This window comes from Danio rerio, chromosome 10, assembly GCF_052040795.2.
Source record: "Danio rerio strain M-AB ecotype USA chromosome 10, GRCz13ab, whole genome shotgun sequence".
NCBI lineage: Eukaryota > Metazoa > Chordata > Actinopteri > Cypriniformes > Danionidae > Danio > Danio rerio.
The window spans coordinates 44,866,643-44,890,114 of record NC_141030.1 but is presented as its reverse complement, the minus strand read 5'-3'; the positions used below and the strand labels follow the sequence as shown (position 1 = coordinate 44,890,114).

At 38.6% G+C, this 23,472-nt stretch overlaps 2 protein-coding genes and 1 long non-coding RNA gene across 6 annotated transcripts in view; 2 read left to right on the top strand and 1 right to left on the bottom strand.

Moving 5' to 3' along the window:
- The window catches only part of antxr1b (ANTXR cell adhesion molecule 1b), a 73,131-nt gene that overhangs the window by 39,334 nt on the left and 10,325 nt on the right, over window positions 1–23,472 (bottom strand). For all 3 annotated transcript variants that reach the window (XR_015501526.1, XM_087271381.1, XM_087271380.1), the window contains exons 2-10: window positions 15,645–15,716; window positions 14,823–14,894; window positions 10,978–11,059; window positions 10,832–10,865; window positions 8,481–8,560; window positions 8,160–8,228; window positions 7,974–8,054; window positions 2,551–2,611; window positions 979–1,077 (exon numbers count right to left, since the gene is read on the bottom strand). Coding sequence is in view for 2 of the 3 variants with exons in the window: in XM_087271381.1 (XP_087127507.1) it covers window positions 979–1,077; window positions 2,551–2,611; window positions 7,974–8,054; window positions 8,160–8,228; window positions 8,481–8,560; window positions 10,832–10,865; window positions 10,978–11,059; window positions 14,823–14,894; window positions 15,645–15,716 (650 nt within the window). In the remaining variant the exon portion in view is untranslated. The remainder of the gene's footprint in view (window positions 1–978; window positions 1,078–2,550; window positions 2,612–7,973; window positions 8,055–8,159; window positions 8,229–8,480; window positions 8,561–10,831; window positions 10,866–10,977; window positions 11,060–14,822; window positions 14,895–15,644; window positions 15,717–23,472) is intronic.
- Window positions 724–11,412, top strand: LOC141376466 (uncharacterized). 2 transcript variants are annotated; one of them, XR_015501632.1, is made up of 3 exons: window positions 724–1,081; window positions 2,528–2,616; window positions 9,709–11,412. It is a non-coding gene; the product is annotated as an uncharacterized LOC141376466 (long non-coding RNA). The 2 variants fall into 2 exon arrangements; XR_015501633.1 differs by lacking the exon at window positions 9,709–11,412 and adding an exon at window positions 4,058–4,272 and having other exon boundaries at window positions 2,528–3,022.
- Window positions 14,837–23,472, top strand: part of npffr1l1 (neuropeptide FF receptor 1 like 1) — a 40,798-nt gene continuing 32,162 nt past the window's right edge. The window contains exon 1 of the mRNA XM_087269565.1: window positions 14,837–14,912. The gene's annotated coding sequence lies outside the window, so the exon portion shown is untranslated. The remainder of the gene's footprint in view (window positions 14,913–23,472) is intronic.

Below are 23,472 nucleotides of genomic sequence, written 5' to 3'. Positions count from 1 at the left end.
TGATAATTCTAAAGCACTTAACTTTATTTACATTTGCAAAACAGTGAAAGACATCTGGTAATATCTTCCATTGTGTGTTTATAAGTGTAAATGTGAGTTTGTGCACAATATAATTCAGTCATAAATCGAATTATAATCATTTAACGATATTTACGCTTTGAAGGTGTTTTTAGTGCAGTATAGTTATAAAGTGAAAAACATTTCATATCTTTAAATGAAAAGCCCTGGTAATAAAATAATGTCACCAGCAATAAAATTCAGTAATATATTAAAGAATTAAAATAATCTGTTTGAGTTTAAGGCATTGCTTTAACTCTATTTACATAAGAAAACCTAAACATTTCATATTCTTTCAGTTAATATTTTCCATTATGGTGTGTAGGTGTGCAATTTTTAAAAAATCAGTCATTGTAGGCTTACTCAAGGAATAAAATAATGCGTCACATGCGAAAATTCTGTAAAAATGCTATACTGCAATAGCTAGACCAATAGCCAATATTCCAGTGTACTCTGAAATGGTACTGAATAGTAGGAATGACCCCTATATGCGTTTTAATGCATTGGTCTAACTCTATTTAGCCTACATTCACAAAACAATAGAAGACACTTCGAAAAGTCCTGGTAATTTTTTCCATGGTGTGTTTTTAATGGTGAGTGTTTGTGCACATGTGGTTTGCGTTGAAGGAAAGTCTTCTGATTTACAAGAGCTGCGGCCAAGCTTTCACTCGAGCGGCATGCTAACTAACATCCAGTTGAAGAAAACATGACAGCCATACCGACATTTGGATTCAATTGACTTATTTACAGTTATTAAAGTCAAAAACAAAGCTGTCTGCGTTGCCGCGTGCATGAATACATCGTTATTTTTTCAATGGGGCAAATAAAAATCACGTCACTTCTTATCAAAATGACGAGATGTTTATTATAATTAGCGGCTAATGCTAACTGGTAATGATTTAGTGGGCAGTTTTCACTTACTCACGGTGAGGGTGTTGTTGATTCGGAAGCTGCAGAGGATTCGGTTTACATCACGGGCGTGAAGAAATCCGTTTCCACGAACCACCACCTCAAAGGATTCTGAGTGAGGAAATAATAAATCATTTGCAATTCAATGTGAACATAAATCATAAACACAACGTATTTTTCTGTCGTTTATGTTGTTTTCACTCAGTTAAATGTGAAGAGGATTTTATTCTCTTTAGGCAAACTTAGGCTATATAGGTAACCAATACGTTTTTTTTTAAATCAATGTAGCCTATTTTTAAGCACTCACTAAATTTATTAATGTTTTTTTAGCAGGATTTTGCTATATTTGTTGCTATAACTAATAAAAAAAATGTAGTATTTAAAAAATAATTGTCTACTTAATTATAAAGTTAGCTATAATTTATTTACTAACACGAACTAGTATGAAGAGCTGGTGCTCCTCCAGGAACGTGGTTGAGAAACACTGAGTTACATCATAGGCTACTATTATTAAAAGTTGTACTTGTCAACATTTAGCTAATGCATCAAGTTAAGGACCTAACAATGAATTACTTTAGACTAATTAAAATTGTAAATTAAAACTCCCCTAAAATACTCTTTTCCATTTATTCGTAATATTTTTCACTATACTTTAAACCCACTAGGTTTTAGCTGTTTGCCATCAAGAATTTTATATTAATTTAAAAACAATCAAAATCTTATGATCAGTTATTTTTTTATATTTTAAAAAAGTACAGATCAAAATAAGTTTGATGTTTAATTTCGACACTTACATATGCAGAAAGACAAATTACTTCACCTTATTTTGATATCTATAACCCAGAAGACGCAGGACGTCAACATGATGTTAAATTGACGTTGTACCCCAACGTCTTGGGGATGTTGCATTTTGCTTGGAAAGAAAATTGGGTTGACGTCAGAACCCAATGTCAATGTCAGACAGATGTTGCATTTTGGTTACATTCCAACGCAACCTAAAAACAACGTCTAAGGGTGTTACAACTTGACGTTGTGTGGATGTTACCACTATGACTTCTATCACACATTGGATTTTAGTTGCCATACCTGACAAATAAATGTCAGTATTTGGCGCTAATATGACGTTGGTTTAAGGTGTTGGCTTGACATTGCATTTTGGTCACTTTCCAAAACAACCTAAAATCAACCTAATATCAACACCATTTCACATCGCTATTGAACATCAAACTAACATTGTCCTTTGATGCTGGGGACCTAAATCTAACCTAATATTAACGTCTTATGATGTTGTGTGTCTGCTGGGAAGTTATGTCAAACAATTACGGGATAGTTCACCCTTGACCTTTTTTTAAACCACTTTATTTAGTGTTCAGCAGAACAAAACAAATCAAGCTGGTTTGAAACAAGTCAAGTGTGTGTAAATGAAGAACTCTATGGGTGAACTGTCCTCTTAAACTAAACAGTTTACTTCTATATAGCATTGCTGTATATCTCAAATCACTTTAGTCAGTTGTTGCTCATCTTTGACCAATATGCCAAAACAATACTCTGTCTGGAACAGGTCTTCACTTTCATTCTGTTTACCTCCGGCACAAATACTGGAAGGCTCCACGGCGAGGATCTCTATGCAGGATCTCTTCAGAATCTAAGGCAAGAAAAGTTTCATGCCTTCATTAGCATGCCATAAATAACATTTTATTTTTTTAACCACACACACACACACACACACACACACACACACACACACACACACACACACACACACACACACACACACACACACACACACATATATATGTATATATATATATATATATATATATATATATATATATATATATATATATATACAATAGAATTTTTAAATAGATATTTTTATAGCTGACATGGTCCTCATTTTTTCTGCAGTCATTGATGGATTTATTTCCCCTTACGTTGAGTTTATTGCAATGCTTTATCATCAGATTGCATTTTTACTATATGATGGATAAAATATGCAATATCGTACTGAAATACTTAATTAAGGCTGATTTATACTTCTGCGACAAACGCCGGCGTATGCTACAGCGTTGATGCATAGCCCTTCGCCGTGGCCGTCGGCGTCGCTGACGTGCACCGCTCAAAAATTGTAACTACACGTCGCAACGACGCGTAGCGCAAGCTCTGTGATTGGTCGGCTTGGTAGCGCTGACGAGTCAGGGCGGGACCGAGAGCTGCGCGAATGGCGCGAGCTGGACGCGAGCCCAATGAAGCGATTGTTCACAAGTGTGGAGTCCTGTGAAGGAGCTCCGGATGGAAAGTTTGTTTTGTGTTTACCTCATGGTTAAAGTTGTTGCACGTCCGCCAGTTCCTGCCTCAAAATGAGCGAGTTTGAGCCACTTGTAGTGTTCAGGAAAAGCAAAACAGCAGAGAAGAAACTCGACACAGAGAAACATTTACACCTCACTGCCAACTAGCATTTCAGAAGTGTTAATGCAGACCAACAGAGACAGCGCGCAGAAGTATAAATGCACAGCTACGCGCGTTGCATGCGCCGGGGGTCACGGTGGTCACTTGACGCAGAAGTATAAACCAGGCTTTATGTGCTATGCAGGCTAATCGGGAGGACCGTGAGAATTCCCGGTGGGCCGGTCCGTTTTTTGGCCGCGAGGGCCGGTGTTCCTAGCTCCAGAATCTGTTGCTCTCAGCAGTCACACTTTTTAAAAATAATTTATTTATTTACTTGACCACAGCCTTCTTATTCATTATTTTACCGCAGCTCTGCTCCCTGCAGGTTAATGATATAACTAGATAAGTCACCACTCAATGTTCAGCTGTTGTGGTACAGTGGTTAGCATGTTAGGTTATGATGCCGCCAACCCGGGTTCGGTCCTCGTTTGAGTAACATTTTTTTTTTTTTTCATTTTTATTGTTAAGACATATAATACTGTAAGGGTTGTTGAACATTTGAAGTTCTAAAACAGCTGTTTTCTCAAAAAAAGATGTGATAGTGTCAATAGAAACTGAATTGGAAATGACCTTATTTTAATATAGTCAGTGGTGAACTGAGGTGAGCCGGTCTAAGGCTTGAAACTCCTGTGCTGAAAAAGAGTCCCACTCCGGCCTTGGTGCTATGCATGCATCAGAATACATTTTTTTCAGTGAATGATGCATGAAAGATGCTGTATTGCTTTTTGTTAATATTTCAGTGTTCAGTGTTTGTTGCGATGCATTATTAAATAGTTTTTAAGTACCAGCTGCAACTGTAGTTGTACTGTATTGTAATTTGTTTTACCAGTATTATCATTAAAACATTCATTCATTTTCTTTTCGGCTTAGTCTCTTTATTATTCCAGGGTCGCCACAGCGGAATGAACCGCCAACTTATCCAGCACATTTTACGCAGCGGATGCCCTTCCAGCCTCAACCCATTTCTGGAAAACATCCACACACACTCATTCACACTCATACACTACAGACAATTTAGTCTACTCAAATCACCTGTACCACATATCTTTGGATTGTGGGGGAAACCGGAGCACCCGGAGGAAACCCACGCGAAAGCAGGGAGAACATGCAAACTCCACACATAAACGCCAACTGAGCCGAGGCTCAAACCGGCGAACTTCTTGCTGTGAGGCGACAGCACTACCTACTGCTCCACTGCGTCGCCCCATCATTAAAACATGCAGTATATTATTGTATACAGATACTGTATGTGAAGCACATTTCCTAGCCTGTAAAGTGCTATTTTAAAGTTCAGTGTTTTTGATTTCTGTACAAAACCCTGTTTTAATGAATAATGCATAAGCCATGTACGGTGGCCGAGAGAGCTTAAAGTGCTGCAATTTAAGAAAACACATGCAGTTACAAAAAATTATGAGAATGCACTGCATTTTCTCACTTTTAAATAGCATGGAACACATGTTTCAAGGGGATCCTAAAATGTGACGGACACAGCTATTTGTGTTACGGTTATTTAGGCTAAAATAATATGGAAGACAAGAGAATCAGGATACTTTCAAAAGATCAAAACTTTCAAAGATCACCTACGACTTCACTGAGCAATACTCATGGTACAGTGGCATCCGTCATGTTTTTGGGTCCACTTGAAACATTTCTGTTGTGTTCTGTTGTTTTTGCAAGTCTTTAGAGAAAATGCGGCACATTTTTGTAAAATGTTTGTGCTGTGAGAAAATGCAATGTGTTTTTTTTTTCATGTGTTTGCATTGTGAAGATTTGCAGCAGGTGTGCTGTCAAATGGATCTTTTCTTCGTTTGCTGGTGTTTTTTTTGTAATTGCATGTGTTTTCCTAAATTGCGCTCTCTCGGCCACAGTAGCCATGCTTATTTGCATCAAAAATGGCCATTTGATCCAGGAACACAGTTAGGCCTTGATCACACTGAATGTGTTATTTGCATTGAGAGGTGCATTTTATGAATGGTTTACTAATAGCAGAGAGCGATTTGCTTGCTGCTTATGCACCCTGAGCACCTCGCATTTTAAAGCAGCGCCTTACATTTTTGCCATTGTGCTCTGTGCACCTGTGCTTGAAACAAGTTAACTCTCATCATGTGTCAGCTGCGTCTTCATACTCCAATCAAACGAAAGCAGGTGATGAAAAGGTGACAGCAGTGTTTGTGTTGTCAAGATGACAACGGGGACTTTTAAAGGTGGAGGACAAACTAGTTGTCACTGTTTTGAGTTATTCAGAGTTGAATCACAATAATACTAAATATTACAATTATAACACTATCAACAGCAGTGCTCACGCACAATACGCAGCTGATTAAGTAGTTGCCTAGCAACATAAATAGCGCAGCATACTTCCGTTTTTCTACTTTCGTATTCTTCTAGTATGGAAAATGGCATTTGGTGTGATTGGCCATTTACTACTGTATATGCCTTGATCACACCGAACTAGTTTTTGCAATAAGACGTCTTTTTTGCATTGTTTTTTAATGGTCGCAGGTGCTTTGTGTGCTGCTTTTGTGCTCTGCACGCATCATACTTTAACCGCCTGATGTGAATCACATTTTTGCAGTTGCGCTATGTGCACCTACAGATGAAAAAGTCAACACTGAGCAGACAAAAGTACTACGACAGTCTTGTCTATTTCATTCTCCAATCAAATGAAAGCAGAGGCGGGGTTTCCGTTGAGGTCAACCCGACTCTACACCATAACTTTCCAATCCAGATGGATGGGGCAACCATTACTGCATCTAAAATGGTGAAAAGCCTTGGAGTAACGATTGATGACCAACTAAACTTCTCTGACCACATTTCTAGAACTGCTCGATCGTGCAGATTCGCACTCTATAACATCAGAAAGATCCGACCCTTCTTATCTGAACATGCAGCTCAACTCCTTGTTCAAGCTCTTGTTCTCTCCAAACTGGATTACTGCAACTCTCTACTAGCTGGGCTTCCAGCTAACTCTATCAAGCCTCTTCAGCTGCTCCAGAACGCAGCAGAATGAGTGGTCTTTAATGAACCTAAAAGAGCACATGTCACTCCGCTGCTCATCCGTTTGCACTGGCTGCCAGTTGCTGCTCGCATCAAATTCAAAGTTCTGATGTTTGCCTACAAAGCGACTTCTGGCTTTGCTCCTTCTTATCTGCTCTCACTTCTGCAGATCTATGTGCCCTCCAGAAACTTGCATTCTGTGAATGAACATCGCCTCGTGGTTCCATCTCAAAGAGGGAAGAAATCACTTTCGCGAACGCTCACGCTCAATCTGCCCAGTTGGTGGAATGAACTCCCTAACTGCATCAGAACGGCAGAGTCACTCGCTGTTTTCAAGAAACGACTAAAAACTCAACTATTTAGTCTCCACTTCACTTCCTAATCTGCAATTGCCTCTCTGGATATACCACCAACTGTACCCAAAAAAAATAAAAATTACTAATACTTTCCTTTTTAGACTTTACAGACCTGAAACTTGCCTACAGCACTTATTCATTGTTGCTCTTATAGTTGTGTAAATTGCTTCCTTGTCCTCATTTGTAAGTCGCTTTGGATAAAAGCGTCTGCTAAATGACTAAATGTAAATGAGGTGACGGCAGTGTTTGTGTTAAGACGACTGTAGAAACTTTTGAAGATGAAGGAGAGACTAGTGGTTGCTGTTTAGAGTTATATGGAGACTTCACAAATTGTAGATATCATAATATCATTTAATATTACAATTATAACAACAGGTGGCATGGTGGCTCAGTGGTTAGCACTGTCACCTCACAGCAAGAAGGTCGCTGATTTGAGTCCCGGCGGAGTTTGCATGTTCTCCCCGTGTTTGTGTGGGTTTCTTCCGGGTGTTCCGGTTTCCCCAACAGTCCTAACGCATGCGCTATAGGTGAATTGAGTAAGCTAAATTGGCCATAGTGTATGTGTGTGAATGAGAGTGTATGGGTGTTTCCCATTGTTGGGTTGTGGCTGGAAGGCCATCCGCTATGCAAAACATCTGCTGGATAAGTTGGTGGTTAGCACTGTCGCCTCGTAGTAGGAAGTTTTGAGTCTTGGCTGGGTCAGTTGCCATTTCTGTGTGGAGTTTGCATGTTCTCCCCATGTCCATGTGGGTTTTCTTCGGGTGCTCCGATTTCACTTAAAAACAGGTATGCGGTATAAGTAAGTTTGGAGGAACTAAATTGGCCATAGTGTACGAGTGTGTGTGTGATTGTGAGTGTGTATGGGTGTTTCCCAGTACTGGATTGCAGGCGGCTGTGTCAAACATAGGTTGGAATAGTTGGCAGTTCATTTCACTGTGGCGACCTCTGTTAAATCAGAGGCTAAGCTGATGGAAAATGAATGAATGAATTATAATAATATCAACAGCAGAGCTCGCGCACAATAGACAGCTGATTCAGTGGTTGCCTAGCAACATAAAAAGTGCAGTGCACTTCTTTTTTTCTTATGGACAAAAAAGGACGTTTTTCAGAAAGGAAAAGTGTGTTTGATATTATCGGCAACTTCTGCTGACATCTATTTAATCATCAATAGAAGGATGTGAGAATAGTCTGAGTTGATCCACTCACTGAATCAATGACCCCTTGCAGCGCTTCAAAGCCATCATTTACCGGGAAGACGTGATCTTTGCTATCAGCTATTGTTGCCAGCTGTGAATAGACAGAAAAGATGGAAATATGCTTATTCCTCATGCTGTATTTCAGAATCTGAAAAACCAATATTTACAAAGGAGCGCTGAATGACTGTCACCTCACCTGGGTTTCATTAAAGTCCTTCACTCCGACACAGTAGACAGAAGCTCCGAGCTGACGCGAGCGGCCGGCCTGCCATTTACACACATCAGAGACAGGCTTCAAAACAACCAGCTGGCTTGCATATACTCGCTTATTACAGTCAGCTCATCTCAAATCTCTATGAGCCAGATAATGAAATAGGCAATAATAAAAGGTCCCAGGCTTGGTTTATTGCTGCTGCCTCAGACTTTAGGTGATACATAGATTTTTTTGTCATGCTCTGGGGAGAAACGCTAGGAAAATATGCGAGTCGTGCATGAGGATGGAGGTGTAAGGTCTCACCTCTCTGGCTGCCAAGTCAAATTCATTCTCGCGAAGTTCTCCATCTGTCAGAGCAATGATGACGCTCGCCGTGCGGTATCCTAACAGAGTAGAAACACACACCTAGAGTCATAAAACTTGCCCAGAGTGCAAATTATAAAGCCACTTTCAGAGTTAGTAAACTCCTAAGAGGATCTTCAGACACTTTGAAGTTTGTCTCATGCATTCGAATTGTCTTTTGGCAGTGGTGGTGCATTTAGATACTCGCTGTTTATCCAGCAGCATAGCAGATAGGTAGGCAGGCCACACACTGCATTGGGGGTTGATCATTTCAGCAATTTTCTTGAATGACAACCAACACCCATTAAAGGATTTTTTGCATTCCTCTATTAAACAGGTGAGTTTTACCATTTTTTGAGTCCACTCTGAATCTCTGGAGTTTTAGCTTAGCTAGCCATATCGGCGCTGAAAATAGCAACTTTTCATCTTCACTTTTCTTCAGTGAAAGGAAGTGGAGGTGTATTATTCAGCTCTGTTTATAGCTATGGTCTACTGCATTGGTTCCCAAAACGTCTTGGGAATAGTATCTGGTTTCCAAAACTTTCCAGGAAGGTTTTCTTTTTTTTTTTTTACACACAATAAATACGAAGGATCCCTCATGGTTAGGAGGTTAGGCCACTAAAAAATTAACTAGCACAAACTTGGAAACATTAAAGGCACAATATGTATAGTTTTCTTTTATTAAAATATCCAAAACCCACTAGAACATTGTTATGTACTGAAGTCAACATTTGACAATGTCTTTGTTCTTTGGTTCAATGCTGGCTCATTATTGATACGTACTCCTGTATACATTTCTGGACAACGCAAAATACGTCAGAGGAAGTTCATTTGTTTTGCAGTTTTTTTTCACGAATCCACAAGAGGCCACTGTGTACACTTTTTCAGATCTAAAATTTCTCTTGGTCGGTCAGTCAACAGTGGCCCCTGGTGGATTTACGTGAAAACAGATGGAAATGGCACTCATGTAAATCCATCAGAGACCGCTGTTGACTGACGGACCTACCGACTGATTGACTGATCGACCAGCTGATACCCCCACCCACCCCCTTCCCTAAACCCAATCGACAGTGTTTTCATAAACAATCCAAAAAAAAGAACAGCCCTCACAGCTGCCTGATTTTTACAACGGTTAAAGATTTTACGACGTTTTTACCCTGTTGCTTATTTTATTTTTTTGTTTATTTAGTTTTTGTTTTACCTGCTTTCTGGAACCTTTCTTCACCGGACTGGAACCCTGTCAACATGGTCAACAGACTGTGTCTCAAGTCTGCCGACGTACATGGTGAGCTACTGTGCAGACAGCAGAAAACCCGTCTACATGAAGGTAAGTTGTCAACTGGTAGCGCGAAAAGAAACAGAAGCCTTCTGTGGCATTCATTTGAAAGACGAAACGCAGGCATACGTAGCTCTGACTACATAATTCACGATCTCCAGAAATGTATAAGGGGGAACATTTTCACAATGAACCTATGTTGACATTTGAAGTGGATCACAACCTTTTATTAAAGCTGTCCTAAAACTTTTAAACATCACCTATTCTTGTCTTAGGACAATTTTTAAAAACAGTTTTGATCCACTTTAAATGTCGACTACTATATTTCTTTGACTTATGTACTTACGTTATCCAAAATAATCTGAAGAATGTTCAAATCCAGAGAAAAATGCCATATTAAATAGTGAGCCGGAGCATTTGTTGTGTTTATTCTAATGACATCACACACCCTTGATTTCAGGTTTGTTTGTTTTTTTGGAAATCAGAGTAACAGCAAAGACAGTTTTATTAGACTGCAAAAAGCAGCTTTATAACAGAAGCCTACAATGTATTTAGTCTGATAAAGCGACCAAAGAACCGTAAGCGGTGGACGGTGGCGTAATAAAAGCTCTGCTGGAGTCCCATAGGATGTAATGAAGACACAACTCCTATGATTCCACACTCAGTGAAGGCATCATCAAGATATGCCCTTGTTTGTTGTGAATACACGCCCTCTAGTGGCCAGAATTTACACACTGTGCCATTAGGGGAAAATTCTGTGTTGGATGTGTGATCACAAAATTTATGCACAAAAAAGGTTGATGGTCTGTTTTCAAAAGTGCAGAAATAAATGAAGCACATATAAAAAAATACTGTCAAACTAATCAGATTTATTTTAAAACTATTGTGAAACATTTGTGAAATGTCAGCCTCAAATACAACCCCAGTATATATTATCAGTGGGATAAATTCAACCTCTGCTTAGGTTGTTTAAACATGTTTATAATGTTTTGAATGTCTGCTTAATATCATGAAAATGATTTGATTCATAACCTACCATCACCTGTTCCATAGTAAATCTGCTGACTTGCCTAGAAAACCACACAAATATATAAAACCACACAAATATATTTATATATTTGAAATTAACAGTGGCTATGAAAGTTAATCTGTGCATGCAGTTTTCTTTAAAACAACTCTTACCTTCTGAAAACCTTTGTGCATAAAGGTGTCTCCACCTGGTAGGACTCGCTGAAGTTCCTCCAGCCCAGCACGAATCTGATCCCTAAATAATAAAATTTGTTTAAATTTTGACAGTTTTCATGGCGTTTTACTGTTAAATTATGTACTCCACACAATATCTTTTAACTAAAGGTAGCTCAAATGTAGTTAAGAACAGAGATTGTATAAATGTTCATTAAAGGGGCTCTATGTAGAGTTCAGAAAACCGTGTTTTTAGCGACACCGGTGGCCATTCAGTGAACTACAGTTCGTAATTAAAAAAATTAAAAGACCCTGATTATGACGAATTATGTAGTCGCAAAATTGCAATATCGATATTCAAACAATATGTACTGACTAGACCTAAAGATAACTAGCTAAAAAATCCAGAAATAAGTTTTTATAACCTGTCGACTCAAAAAAAAAAAAATGAATGTATAGGTCAATTTCAGTGCACCTTTTTCTTATCCTCCTGTAGTTGGAGCTATCTTATTGAATGGCCTGACTAGAAGTTCCTTAGAAAACTTAATTAAAGTGTTGAAACATTGAGAAAGTCTTGTTTTTCAGTGACACCGGTGGCCATTTAGTGAACTGCGGTCAGCAATTAAAAAAATTACTAGAGTCTGAATATGATTAAGGCTACTGATACTTTATTTTCATTCTTTGATTAGAAGTATATAAATACTTTTGATGCAAAAAATTATAATAATTGATGCAGAGAGTGATGTTTCGATAAATATGCATATTTGTGCTTTGCCCTTTCCTCTTAATAATAAATAAATACAAGCAAAATCAGCTTTCGGAAAGCATTGAGCTCATTCCAGATCTTATGATGTGACTATTACAGTTCACAAAATTGTAATATCAATGTTCAAACAATATAAGCTGACTATAAAGCTAACTTGTTAAAAAATCTAAAACTCTAAAGATCTAAAGATTTTATAACCTGTCGACTCCAATAAAAGAAGAGACATATTGAAAAACGAAAATGTATAGGTTTATTTTAGTGCCCCTTTCACCCTCCTTTAGTTGGAGAGATCTAACTGAATTGTCTGACGTAAGGTACCCTAGATTAATTAATTAAAGGGGGTCTGTGTAGCGTTGAGAGAGCCTTGTTTTAGCGACACCGGTGGTCATTCAGTGAACTGCGGTCAGTAATTAAAACATTTTACAAGAGTCTGAAAATGATTAAGGCCAACGATATTTCACATATTTCATTCTTTGATCAAAAGTATATAAATACCTTTGATGGAAAAAAAAACTGATAACAAACGATGCAGAGAGTGGTGTTTCAATAAATATGTAAAATTGTGCTTTCCCCTTTTCTCTTATTAATAAATAAATACAAGCAAAAACAGCAGAAAGCATTAAGCTCATTCCAGATCTTGTGATGTGACTATTGCAGTTCGCAAAATTGTAATATCAATGTTCAAATAATATAAACTGACTACATTTCAAGCTAACTTAAAAAATCCAGAACTAAGTTTTTATAGCCTGTCGACTACAATAAAAGCAGAGACATATCGAAAAAACGAAAATGTATAGGTCTATTTTATTGCCCCTTTTCAATACTTTGTTTTATTTGGAGAGATCTCACTGAATGGCCTGACGTATACTACCCTAGATTCATTAGTTAAAGGGGGTCTATGTAGCGTTGAGAGAGCCTTGTTTTAGCGACACCGGTGGTCATTCAGTGAACTGCGGTCAGTAATTAAAACATTTTACAAGAGTCTGAATATGATTAAGGCCAACGATATTTCACATTTTCATTCTTTGATCAAAAGTATATAAATACTTTTGCTACAAAAAAAAAACTGATAACAAACGATGCAAAGAGTGATGTTTCAATGAATATGTAAAATTGTGCTTTCCCCTTTTCTCTTAATAATAAATAAATACAAGCAAAAACAGCTGTCGGAAAGCACTGAGCTCATTCCAGATCTTATGATGTGACTATTGCAGTTCACAAAATTGTAACATCAATGTTCAAACTATAGCCCCTTTCACACAGTGATACCGGTAAATTTCTGGAAAATTCCTGGAACGACTTTACCGGTATATTGAAAAAAGCGCTGTTCACACAGGCGAGGACGTTACGGAAATTTTCCGGAAAAGAGCATTCACACATCCATTCCAAAATATTGGTAAATTCTGACATCATTCACCACAAATGAGCTTTAAACGGCTGCGCTTGTATTTGTAAACATTTGACTAAATTACAAACTCTGTGGATGATCAATATTGTGAACAACTTTCGCAGGCTCACTTTCGCATGTCGAGATGTTCATAATTGTGCAGGCGCTCATAGGCACACGCAAAGCTTGAAGGTAAACAAACAACGGCTTATCATAAGCATCTCATCGATGATTATTTACACAGTTGGCATTAAGAAGAACATATAAACGTGATCTGACTAACTTCTAGCAGCTAAATGTGTCTGGAAAAATATTCAAAGGCTTTTATCCTCATAAACCGCGCGGACGTAAATGCGTCTGACTGTTGTGATTGGCTAAAGCAGACGTCTCACGTCAGCACGTTCAAGACGTGCACGCGCTTATTACGGGAATCTTTCTTCTGCATTCACACAGCGCAGCATTCCGGCAAATTGCCGGTAATGTTACAACTTCTCTTTCCGGAAAATAGCCAGAACGAATTTACCGGTATTTTCAAAAAGGACCTGTTCACACATACAACCTTTCCGGAAAATTGCCGGCAATTTTCCGGAAAGGTCTGTATGTGTGAAAGGGGCTAATATAAACTGACTACATTTAAAGCTAACTTAAAAAATCCAGAGTTTTTATAACCTGTCGACTCTTAAGCAAAGATATGTCGAAAAACGAAAATTTATAGGCCTATTTCAGCGCCCCTTTTCATCACCCTTCGTTGGATGGAGAAAAAAGTACCCTAGATCAGTTTCCCAACCCTGTTCCTGAAGGCACACCAACAGTACACATTTACAACCTCTTCCTATTTAAACACACCTGAATCAAATCATCAGAAGAGACTTGAAAACCTGAAGGTAATGGGTCAGATAAGGGAGACATCCAAAAAAATGTACTGTTGATGTGCCTCCAGGAACAGGGTTGAAAAACACTGCCCTAGATAGATCTATTTAATTGAATCGCTAGGTAACAATTTTTTTTTATCTTGTCTACTTTACATTTAGTCACATAGTAGCTTTAAGACAGTTTTTTATAGTGAGAAATGACAAGGAGGCACACTCCTGCATCAGAAATCAATGGAGCCCCCACTTCCATAAATGCAGTTTCATCAATTCCACTTTTAATATGAAGGCTCTTTATTTAAATGTCTTTTTTGCTGAAGTGTTGTGGGTGACCGAAGGACGTGAAGGTCTTTAATACCAAATAAAAGACGCAAAATCGAAAAACTGCCTACTAAGGATCCTTCAAAAGTACTTGAACGTGTCCCTCAGAGACAGAAGCGCTCTTTGTATGAGGATTAGTTTTGTGTCACTATGAAAAGGAGCTTCTTTTGAGAAAGGGAAAATCAAATCATATCGATTTCCCTTGAAATGTTTACATCAAGTATCTACAAGTATTTATGGAAAGTTTATTTATACATTGGCAATTTCAAAAATTACGAATAGCCGAAAGCACCCTTACATCTAGCCCCTTCTGTATTACTAAATCAGTGTATCTATAAAGTCTAAACCAGCATACTAACTGCTCTTCTAGATTTATTTGATAAACACAAGATCCAAATAAGCAGACTCTCAGCAGGCACAAAGAAAATCAAAGTACGTGGGGAAAAAAATCAGCTTGAGTTGTTGGCAGCGTGAAATGGCAGCATGTGTTGTGAACTCTTGCCTGTCTTCTGTCAGTTCCATCAGAATTCGTCCCTCCGTTGAAAAGACGATGAAGGACATGCGGAGCTGTGGACTGAATTCAGAGCATAAGGTGACACTTTCTTTTTATTTGTGGACCATAGGTGGCATTAATAGGTGCACTATAGCTATTCATGCTATACAAGCTGTCACAACTGCTTGAAGGTCCCGTGAAGTGCTTTGAAAATGTGCCATTTTAATCAATCTCAACTCAACTGAAACATGAAGAGAGGGCGGGACATATGGTAGCTCCTCCTCCCCCTTAAAAAAACAACCAATGGTGTTTTGTTTTATCACCGCCAGTGAGAGTGGTTGAGCTCAAGCACATCAAATGAGAAGTGTCTTGAAGGGGGCGGGGCATGTCAGATACTAGAAAGCATTTGATTGGTCAGATTTAATGAGAAACTGAAGCATGAGGTGACTTCAGAAAATGGTTGATCCATGTAGGCGGAAGTGACAAACTGCAAGCTTTGGATGTTTACACCAGATTTATATCTTCCAAATGCAAATTTTGTCACCGTTTTGGAGCACACTAGCTTATAGATATCCTTAAAACTAACATACTGATGCTAACATGTAGTTTCACGGGACCTTTAAATATGAATTCAAACCTTTCAGTTATATGTTATGATATTATTATGATATGAAAGTGTTATCTGCAGTCTAATGACAATTTAATTTGAACCACAAGAGAAAACATAATAGCTGATTTTTTACTAATGATATGCTATATAATGTTATGCTAATGACTGCAAGCTGATCTCAAGTTAAAAAAAAGATAGAGGCAGGTTTCTGGCAGGATCACCTGATGAACTTGTGTGCGAGGTGATCGACGAAGTAGTAGATCTCATTCCAGTGGTGCTGCACACTTCCAGACCTGCATGAAGACAGCGTATGTCAAAGACTATATCTACTTCATGCTTTCAATAAGCCAGGGTTAAGACTGCACAAAAAACAACGCAATCACTAATAGTTTTGCATAGTTGACAATTTAGACTCTCCGGCTGTCTTATTTAAAAGGAATCTAATATGCCTCTTTTTAGCATCTGATGTACCTAAAATGTGTGTGTGTGTATGTGTGTACGTGTTTTTGTGACATATCAGGACACAAATCTGTATAATGACATGTGTATGACACAGGTATTACAAAAAGGAGGTGAAATATGAGGAAATTGGTGACGTCCTTGTTTCTCAAAATGCTTATAAATCCTACAGAATGAGTTTAATCAGAGAGTAAAGCTGCACACAGCCTCCTGTGATGGTTGGGTTTAGGGGTGGGGTGAGGGCAATGCAATATACAGTTTGAACAGTATAAAATGAATGGAAACCTATGTATTGTCCCCACTTTTCACAAAAACAAACATGTGTGTGTGTGTGTGTGAAGTTTCAGCTCAAAATACCACAACAGTTTTATAACTCTCTAAAACTAATCCTTTTAGACCTTTATCCATATTGTGGCATTTGGTGACTGTCGCTTTAAATTTAAATTAGATTGTGTTCATTTCAAAAGAGGGTGGAGCTACAAATGCCTATGTGTTAGCATAATGACAGATTCAAAACTCTAATGGCAAACGGCTGCTTCTTACTTAGGGCTGTCTATGCTAATGAGGGAGAGATTGTCAGTAATGGGCGGGGCTTTCCCCCTTCTGATGACACGTACAAATGGAAAATGTCAATCAAAGAGTTTAAACCCATTATAAATGTGACTTTCGCATAATAGGTCCCCTTTAAGGAAATATTGCAGCATTATTCTGGCATTATCATATCAGCGGTCCATGCACATCACATTAGTTCATTCATTCATTCATTCATTCATTCATTCATTCATTTTCTTGTCGGCTCAGTCCCTTTATTAATCCAAGGTCGCCACAGCAGAATGAACCGCCAACTTATCCAGCACGTTTTTTTAACGCAGCGGATGCCCTTCCAGCCGCAACCCATCTCTGGGAATAATTCAATAATTTTGCATCATAATCTATAATCGAAATAACTTAACTAGCATGAGGGCGTGATCAACCTGTCACTCAGACGAGATCCACCAATAGAAACCAGTTCTCAGTTATTCATGGACAAAATAAAGCCCCTGACTTTTGATCTTGCTAAAGAAGCTGTTTCACTCTGATATACATCAAAACAGGGAATAAAAGACTGTTATGACTTGCTTTTGATGCAGAGTAACACTAAACAAGTATACATTAAATTTTATAAAAGTTTACATTAAGAATACATTAAGAAAAAAATTATGACAGCTGGCTTCCTCTAATTAATTTTGTCAGGAATACAACACACCTCTTCGCTGATTTATTTATTTATTTATTTATTTTTCTTTTAAGAAAGATCTCTGCTCTTTTATTAATGTGTTTATGTGTTATTTATATTTTATGTATATTTATTCAATTGCTTTGACAATTCTTGTAGGTGCTAATGTTGTTGTGTGTGTGTGTGTGTGTGTGTGTGTGTGTGTGTGTGTGTGTGTGTGTGTGTGTGTGTGTGTGTTTTTTTTCAAATGCTCCTTGGGGGGTAGGATGAGGGACTGAGGGTTTTTTGATAGTTGTTGTTTGCCCTTAGTTATTGTTAAAAAAAGTCTACATTATTGATATTGTGGTATTTTTTTTGTAGACTTAAAAAAAACAAGTTAGAAATAAATAAATAAATTCAATAAAATATCAAAAGGTGGCTCTGTGGTTAGCACTGTCGCCTCACAGCAGTTCGATTCCCAGCTGAGTCAATTGCCATTTTTGTGTGGAGTTTGCATGTTCTCCCTGTGTTGGCGTGGGTTTCCTCTGGGTGCTCCGGTTTCCCCCACAGTCCAAGAACATGCACTATAGGTGAATTGGATGAACTAAATTGGCCATAGTGTATGAGTGTGTGTGTATGGGTGTTTCCCAGTACTTTGTTGTAGTTATCCATTGCATAAAACATATGCTGGAATAGGTGGCGGTTCATTATTCCGCTGTGGTGACCCCTGATAAATAAAGGGACCGGGGGGGTTTAGTTATGGGGGGTTGGGGGGTAAACTCACTTGTAAAACTCACTCTTGATCACATTTGATGATGATTGATGATCCTAGCAAACTGAACAGACCTTTTATTCCTGGTTGCTTTGCGCTCGTCCTGTCTTGTTGATATGATTATATGCGTTACTACAGAGACATGTTCATGTGCGCAGCTGTCAATCAATATTGGTGGGCGGGGGAATCGCACTCCTACATCAAGCTGTGGTTGATCTGAAAACCGATCCAATTGGTCCACCGGTTTTATGTTATAAAATTTGAAAAAAAAAAAGGACTGGGTGTGTTTATATCACCCCAATATGACAATATATACACTAAACTTACACACATGTCTGTCCAAACAGAGTTTTTAGAGTTTTTACCATAGGTGCCCTTTAAACCATTGTTAAAAAATGGCACTTATTTTGAAAAAGATCAATCATTTTGTCTTCAACTGTATCTTCAATGGCATCCACATATAAATATTTTTGGTGGTGTTATTGCAATTTCAGTTCATTTTTTAAGTATTCTGTTGCCTTTTATTATTTAAAAGCAAATGCATTTTTCCTGTAAATGATTTGCTAGATAAATGCCAAGCCCAAATGCCTGTAATTCTTTTTAGACCAGTCAGAAAGAAAGCAAAAGACTTGATTGACACTTATACATTCTCGGAAATAAAAGTACAACAGCTGCCATCCTTTCAAAAGTGTACCATATTATTACCGTAAAGGTGCATATTAGTTCTGAAGAATAGTAACCTTTATTTCTCAGTGTGTGACTAATTTTGCAACATGTTCAGTGCAATGTTAGGGTTTTTGTCAGTGCATGCAATCTTCAAGTTGGAATTTTATTAAAAAACACCTTCTGGCATTTTGACACTGAGCATTGCAAGACCTCAGAAGTGTGTTTGAAATCTCAGAGGTCATCATCTATCTGTCTGTTTTCAGATGGTGTGAGATTTGCCAAGTCTCTGGGATGCTACACTGTCAAAAGTACAAACTCAAACAAATTACTTCAGTTTGTTTCAACTGCATAAATTAATTAGCTCCCATTTATTGTATTATGGTTTTCAGTAATAAATAAGTTGGAAAAACTTCATTCTTTTAGGTATAAGAAGCTGAAATTTATTTAAGTTGATCCAATTAGGTATTTTTCCAGTGTACAGCATCTGCTAGCATATACCACAAAAATGCTGGGTTCCGCACAATTCCTGCAGGTTCATTCATTCATTTTCCTGTCGGCTTAGTCCCTTTATTAATCCAGTGTTGCCACAGCGGAATGAACTGCCAACTTATCCAGCAAGTTTTTTTACGCAGCGGACGCCCTTACAGCCGCAACCCATCTCTGGGAAACATCCACACACACACTCATACAGTACGGACAATTTAGCCTACCCAATTCACCTGTACCGCATGTCTTTGGACTATGGGGGAAACCGGAGTACCCGGAGGAAACCCACGCGAAGGCAGAGAGAACATGCAAACTCCACACAGAAGCGCCAACTGAGCCGAGGTTCGAACCAGGGACCTTCTTGCTGTGAGGCGACAGCACTACCTACTGCACCACTGCCTCGCCTCCTGCAGGTTGTCCCAATTCAAAAAAATGTATTGATTTTACAAATGTCAGTAACTTTTACATAAAACAATTAAGTTGTTCCCCCGAAAACTGTCAGAATTGAGTTGTTTCAGCTCATTTTAAATAAACAGCAAAATAATTTTTTAGTGTACCAACCCTGATTTTATTAATTCATTCATTCATTCATTTCCTTTTCAGCTTATTCCCTTTATTAATCAGAGGCCGCCACAGCGAAATGAACTGCCAGCTTATCCAGAATATGTTTTACGCAGCGAATGCCGTTCCAGCTGCAACCCAACACTGGAAAACACCCATGCACACACATACACTATGGACAATTTAGTTTAATTAGTTCCCCTATAGCGCATGTGTTTGGACTGTGGGGAAAACCGGAGCACTCAGAGGAAACTCACGCAAACACAGGGAGAACATGCAAACTCCACACAGAAAAGGCAACTGACCCAGCCGAGGCTTGCACAAGTGACCTTTTTGCTGTGAGGCGATCATGCTACCCACTGCTACGGTGATGCCCCACCCTGTTTTTAGAGTTAAAAATTTTTTTAGAAGAATGTGTCAACCCACAGAATTCTATTACTAAAGATACTTTCAGGGCTCCATTTTGACGGTCCATGCGCAGAGCGCTAAACGCAGGGTGCAAACGCTTTCAGGGCGTGTCAGAACGCATTTTTGCTAATTTACAGATGGGAAAATCCGCTTTGCGCCGTGGCGCATGGTCTAAAAGGGTTGAGTTTATTTTCTTAATGAGTTATAGGTGTGTTTTGCGAATAAACCAATTATAGTCTCATCTCCCATTCTCTTTAAGAGCCAGCTGCGTCGCACCAAGATTTGCTATTTACAGGACGTAAAGTAAGTCTAAGTGGAAAAACTGAGCATTTCACAAGCAAACAGTTAACAGTTTTTTTAACAGAAAACTGTTAAACAGAGCATCTACTGCATGAGAATGAGAGATAATGGATCTACTTTCACTTTCACTCTTGGATATGGAAACCTTTACGCACAGATATCAATTAGTCTATAAATAATTAATTGCGATTGTTAAGCACAAATATTCATTTCAAAACTATTTCTAAATTCAGTTTTAATTTCCAGCAAACGTATAAATGAACAATAATAACGAAGTGTGCTCAAAAACCTGAGTTATATCCTAAAACACATGCTGTGCCCCATATGGTCTAAAACCTGGCAGGTGGGCAAATCTAAGCTTGTTTTTAATAAAACAAATATAAATATGGATATAATAAATAATACTGCTAATATTAATAACATTATACAAAAGCAAATTGTTATGAATGAACTGAAAAAGCCTCCCGAGATGAAGAAGACATAAAAGCAGTGATTTTTCATATTTATGTAGGCTAGAAAATAATATGTTTTGTAATATTTTAATCCTTTATATTTATATTCTATGTCTATTCTTATTATATTCTATATATATCCTCAATATTTAAATTTTTTCATATGTTAAGATATTTGCCTATTGCTCTCTTGTGTGTATTAAGCAGTGTGTAAGCGAGGCACAACTCTGCGCTGAAGTTTAGACCGGGTTTGTTTTGGTCTAATGAAAAATCTATTATAGTTTCTCAAAATAGCAACGCGCCAGCGGTCCGCCTCAGAACGCCTTCCTTTTTAGACCAGAACGCCTATGAGTGCACAAATGAGCGCTAATGCATTTTCTATTTAAACAGCGTAGCACAACGCCTCAAAACCACTCTTGCGCCAAGCTGAAACTAGCAAACAAGTATTGCGCCGCGCCTTGCGCCACATTGCGCCGGGTGTATGATAGGGCCCTTAGTCTTTGCCATGATGGCAGTACATAATATTGTGATGCTTATTTCGCAAGATACTCGTATTTACCTTAAAATGCAATTCAAAGACTCACCTAGTTTTTTTTAGGTCAGTTAAGTAAGTTATTACGCCCTGCAAGCAAGAGGGAGTCCAGGGCTCAAAGACCTTTGAGCTCAGGGCTCTCTCCCAGGACAGCATGCCAACCTTGCTTTATAATCAATCATCAGCTAAGTGTGAACTCTTAAAACTTATATTATGTTAATCTGACTTAAAACAGAATATGTAACACATAAAATTACGTTAGAACATGATTAACTCAGTTTAATAAGTTACATATGCTGTCAGGACTAAATGATCATATAATTTGTTACAGTGTGCCACGCTAACAAACCAACCAGTTGAAAAAGTTTAGAAGAACCCACAGCAGGATTAAGACGGGTCATATATTGTGATGGTGATTTTTCACTGAAATTACATCCATCTCAAGCATGTCCCTGCCCAGAAGTGTCTTAAAACGTACTCTTCTGACACCGGGAATCATATCTGAGCAGCTAGTCGCTTTGTTAAGTGGTCCTTTTTTAATGGCTCAGCTTGTGTAATAGCTCATCTGGTCGGCCAATTGTGGTGGAGACAAATCAGAGAAGAATGTTAAGCTTACGTAAGAGACGTCGAAGCCTTCCAAAGCCAGTATAAGCTTTCCTTTAACCCACACAAACACAGCAGCGCTGCTAATTCAGTCATGATACATTCAACAGATGCTGAGAATGTGCACAGTCCATTGTGCTATTATTGTCTTTGAAGCTGTTATTTAACAGAGGTATGCTTTTGTTTTTCCATGTAGATTTAGAGCCAACACCAGAGCAAGGATAAGCTTTTGAATGCTTCCATTCAGACTTAACTCAAGAGCAATCTTTAAAATATAAGACACACATGTACTGCACTCATTCAAAACACTGTCTTTCCAATGCTTCAGCAGCCTCGAGTTGTGGACATTTCACATTTAAAGGGACACTTCACTTACGGATAAAATTTACTCACTATTTACTCAACCTCAAGTGCCCATAGCAAACGGACTTGGCCTAAATGTGCCCTCATTATGGCACTGCTGGCGTGTTGCCGGCACTAGCATGCATAATGTGAGCCGAATGTGGGCCTTGCATGGCAGTCTAAACATTTGGGCCAGTTGTGGATGGTAGGTGTGTGGCCCAGATCAGTGTAGGGATTGTTCACATTGTTTAGGTAACATTAGGCTGGATTATGGCTCTGTTTTTGGGGTTTCTGGGTAAAGTATAAACTTATAGCTGAGAATCTGTACCAGAAACCGGTTTTGGCCCAATTTAGAGCCAGTTAAGGGTGATAAATATGCTGAGATTTGGGCCGGTTATGGCCCATGTGTGGCTCTTGACTTTAAGCCACTTCAGGACCGTCATTCTTTGTGGTACTTTGGCCCAGGGAAAAGTTATTGTGTGGCCCGGAGCTGGGCCAGAAAACATTTGCTATGTGGGTGGTTCCAAACCTTTAGGAGTTTCTTTCAGCTCTTCAACACAAAGAAGATATTTTGAAGAATGCTGAAAATGCCATTGACCTTCATAGAATGAGGAACAAATACTATGGAAGTCAGTGGTTACAGGATTTCAGCTTTCTTCAGTATACACTACCTGACAAAAGTCTTGTTGTTGATCTTAGTTGTAAGAGCAGCAAATAATAACTTGACTTCTAGTTGATTATTTGGAAAAGTGGCAGATTTTTCTGATGAATCATCTGTTGAGCTGCATTCAAATCATCACAAATACTGCAGAAGACCTACTGGAACCTGCAATGACCCAAGATTCTCTCAGAAATCAGTCAAGTTTGGTAAAGGAAAACTTATGGTTTGGGGTTACATTCAGTATGGGGGTGTGCGAGAGATCTGCAGAGTGGATGGCAACATCAACAGCCTGAGGTATCAAGACAATTGTGCTGCCCATTACATTACAAACCACTGGAGAGGGACAATTCTTCAGCAGGATAGCACTCCTTCTCATACTTCAGCCTCCACATCAATAATCCTGCAAGCCAAGAAGGTCAAGCTGCTCCAGGATTGGCCAGCCCTGTCATCAGACATGAACAATATTGCGCATGTCTGGGGTAGGATGAAGGAGGAGGCATTGAAGATGAACCCAAAGAGTCTTGATGAACTCTGGGAGTCCTGCAGGAATGCTTTCTTTGAGGCCGATGTGCGCGATGTTTTCGCGTCTCGGGCGCCTCTCGGGAGCGCGCG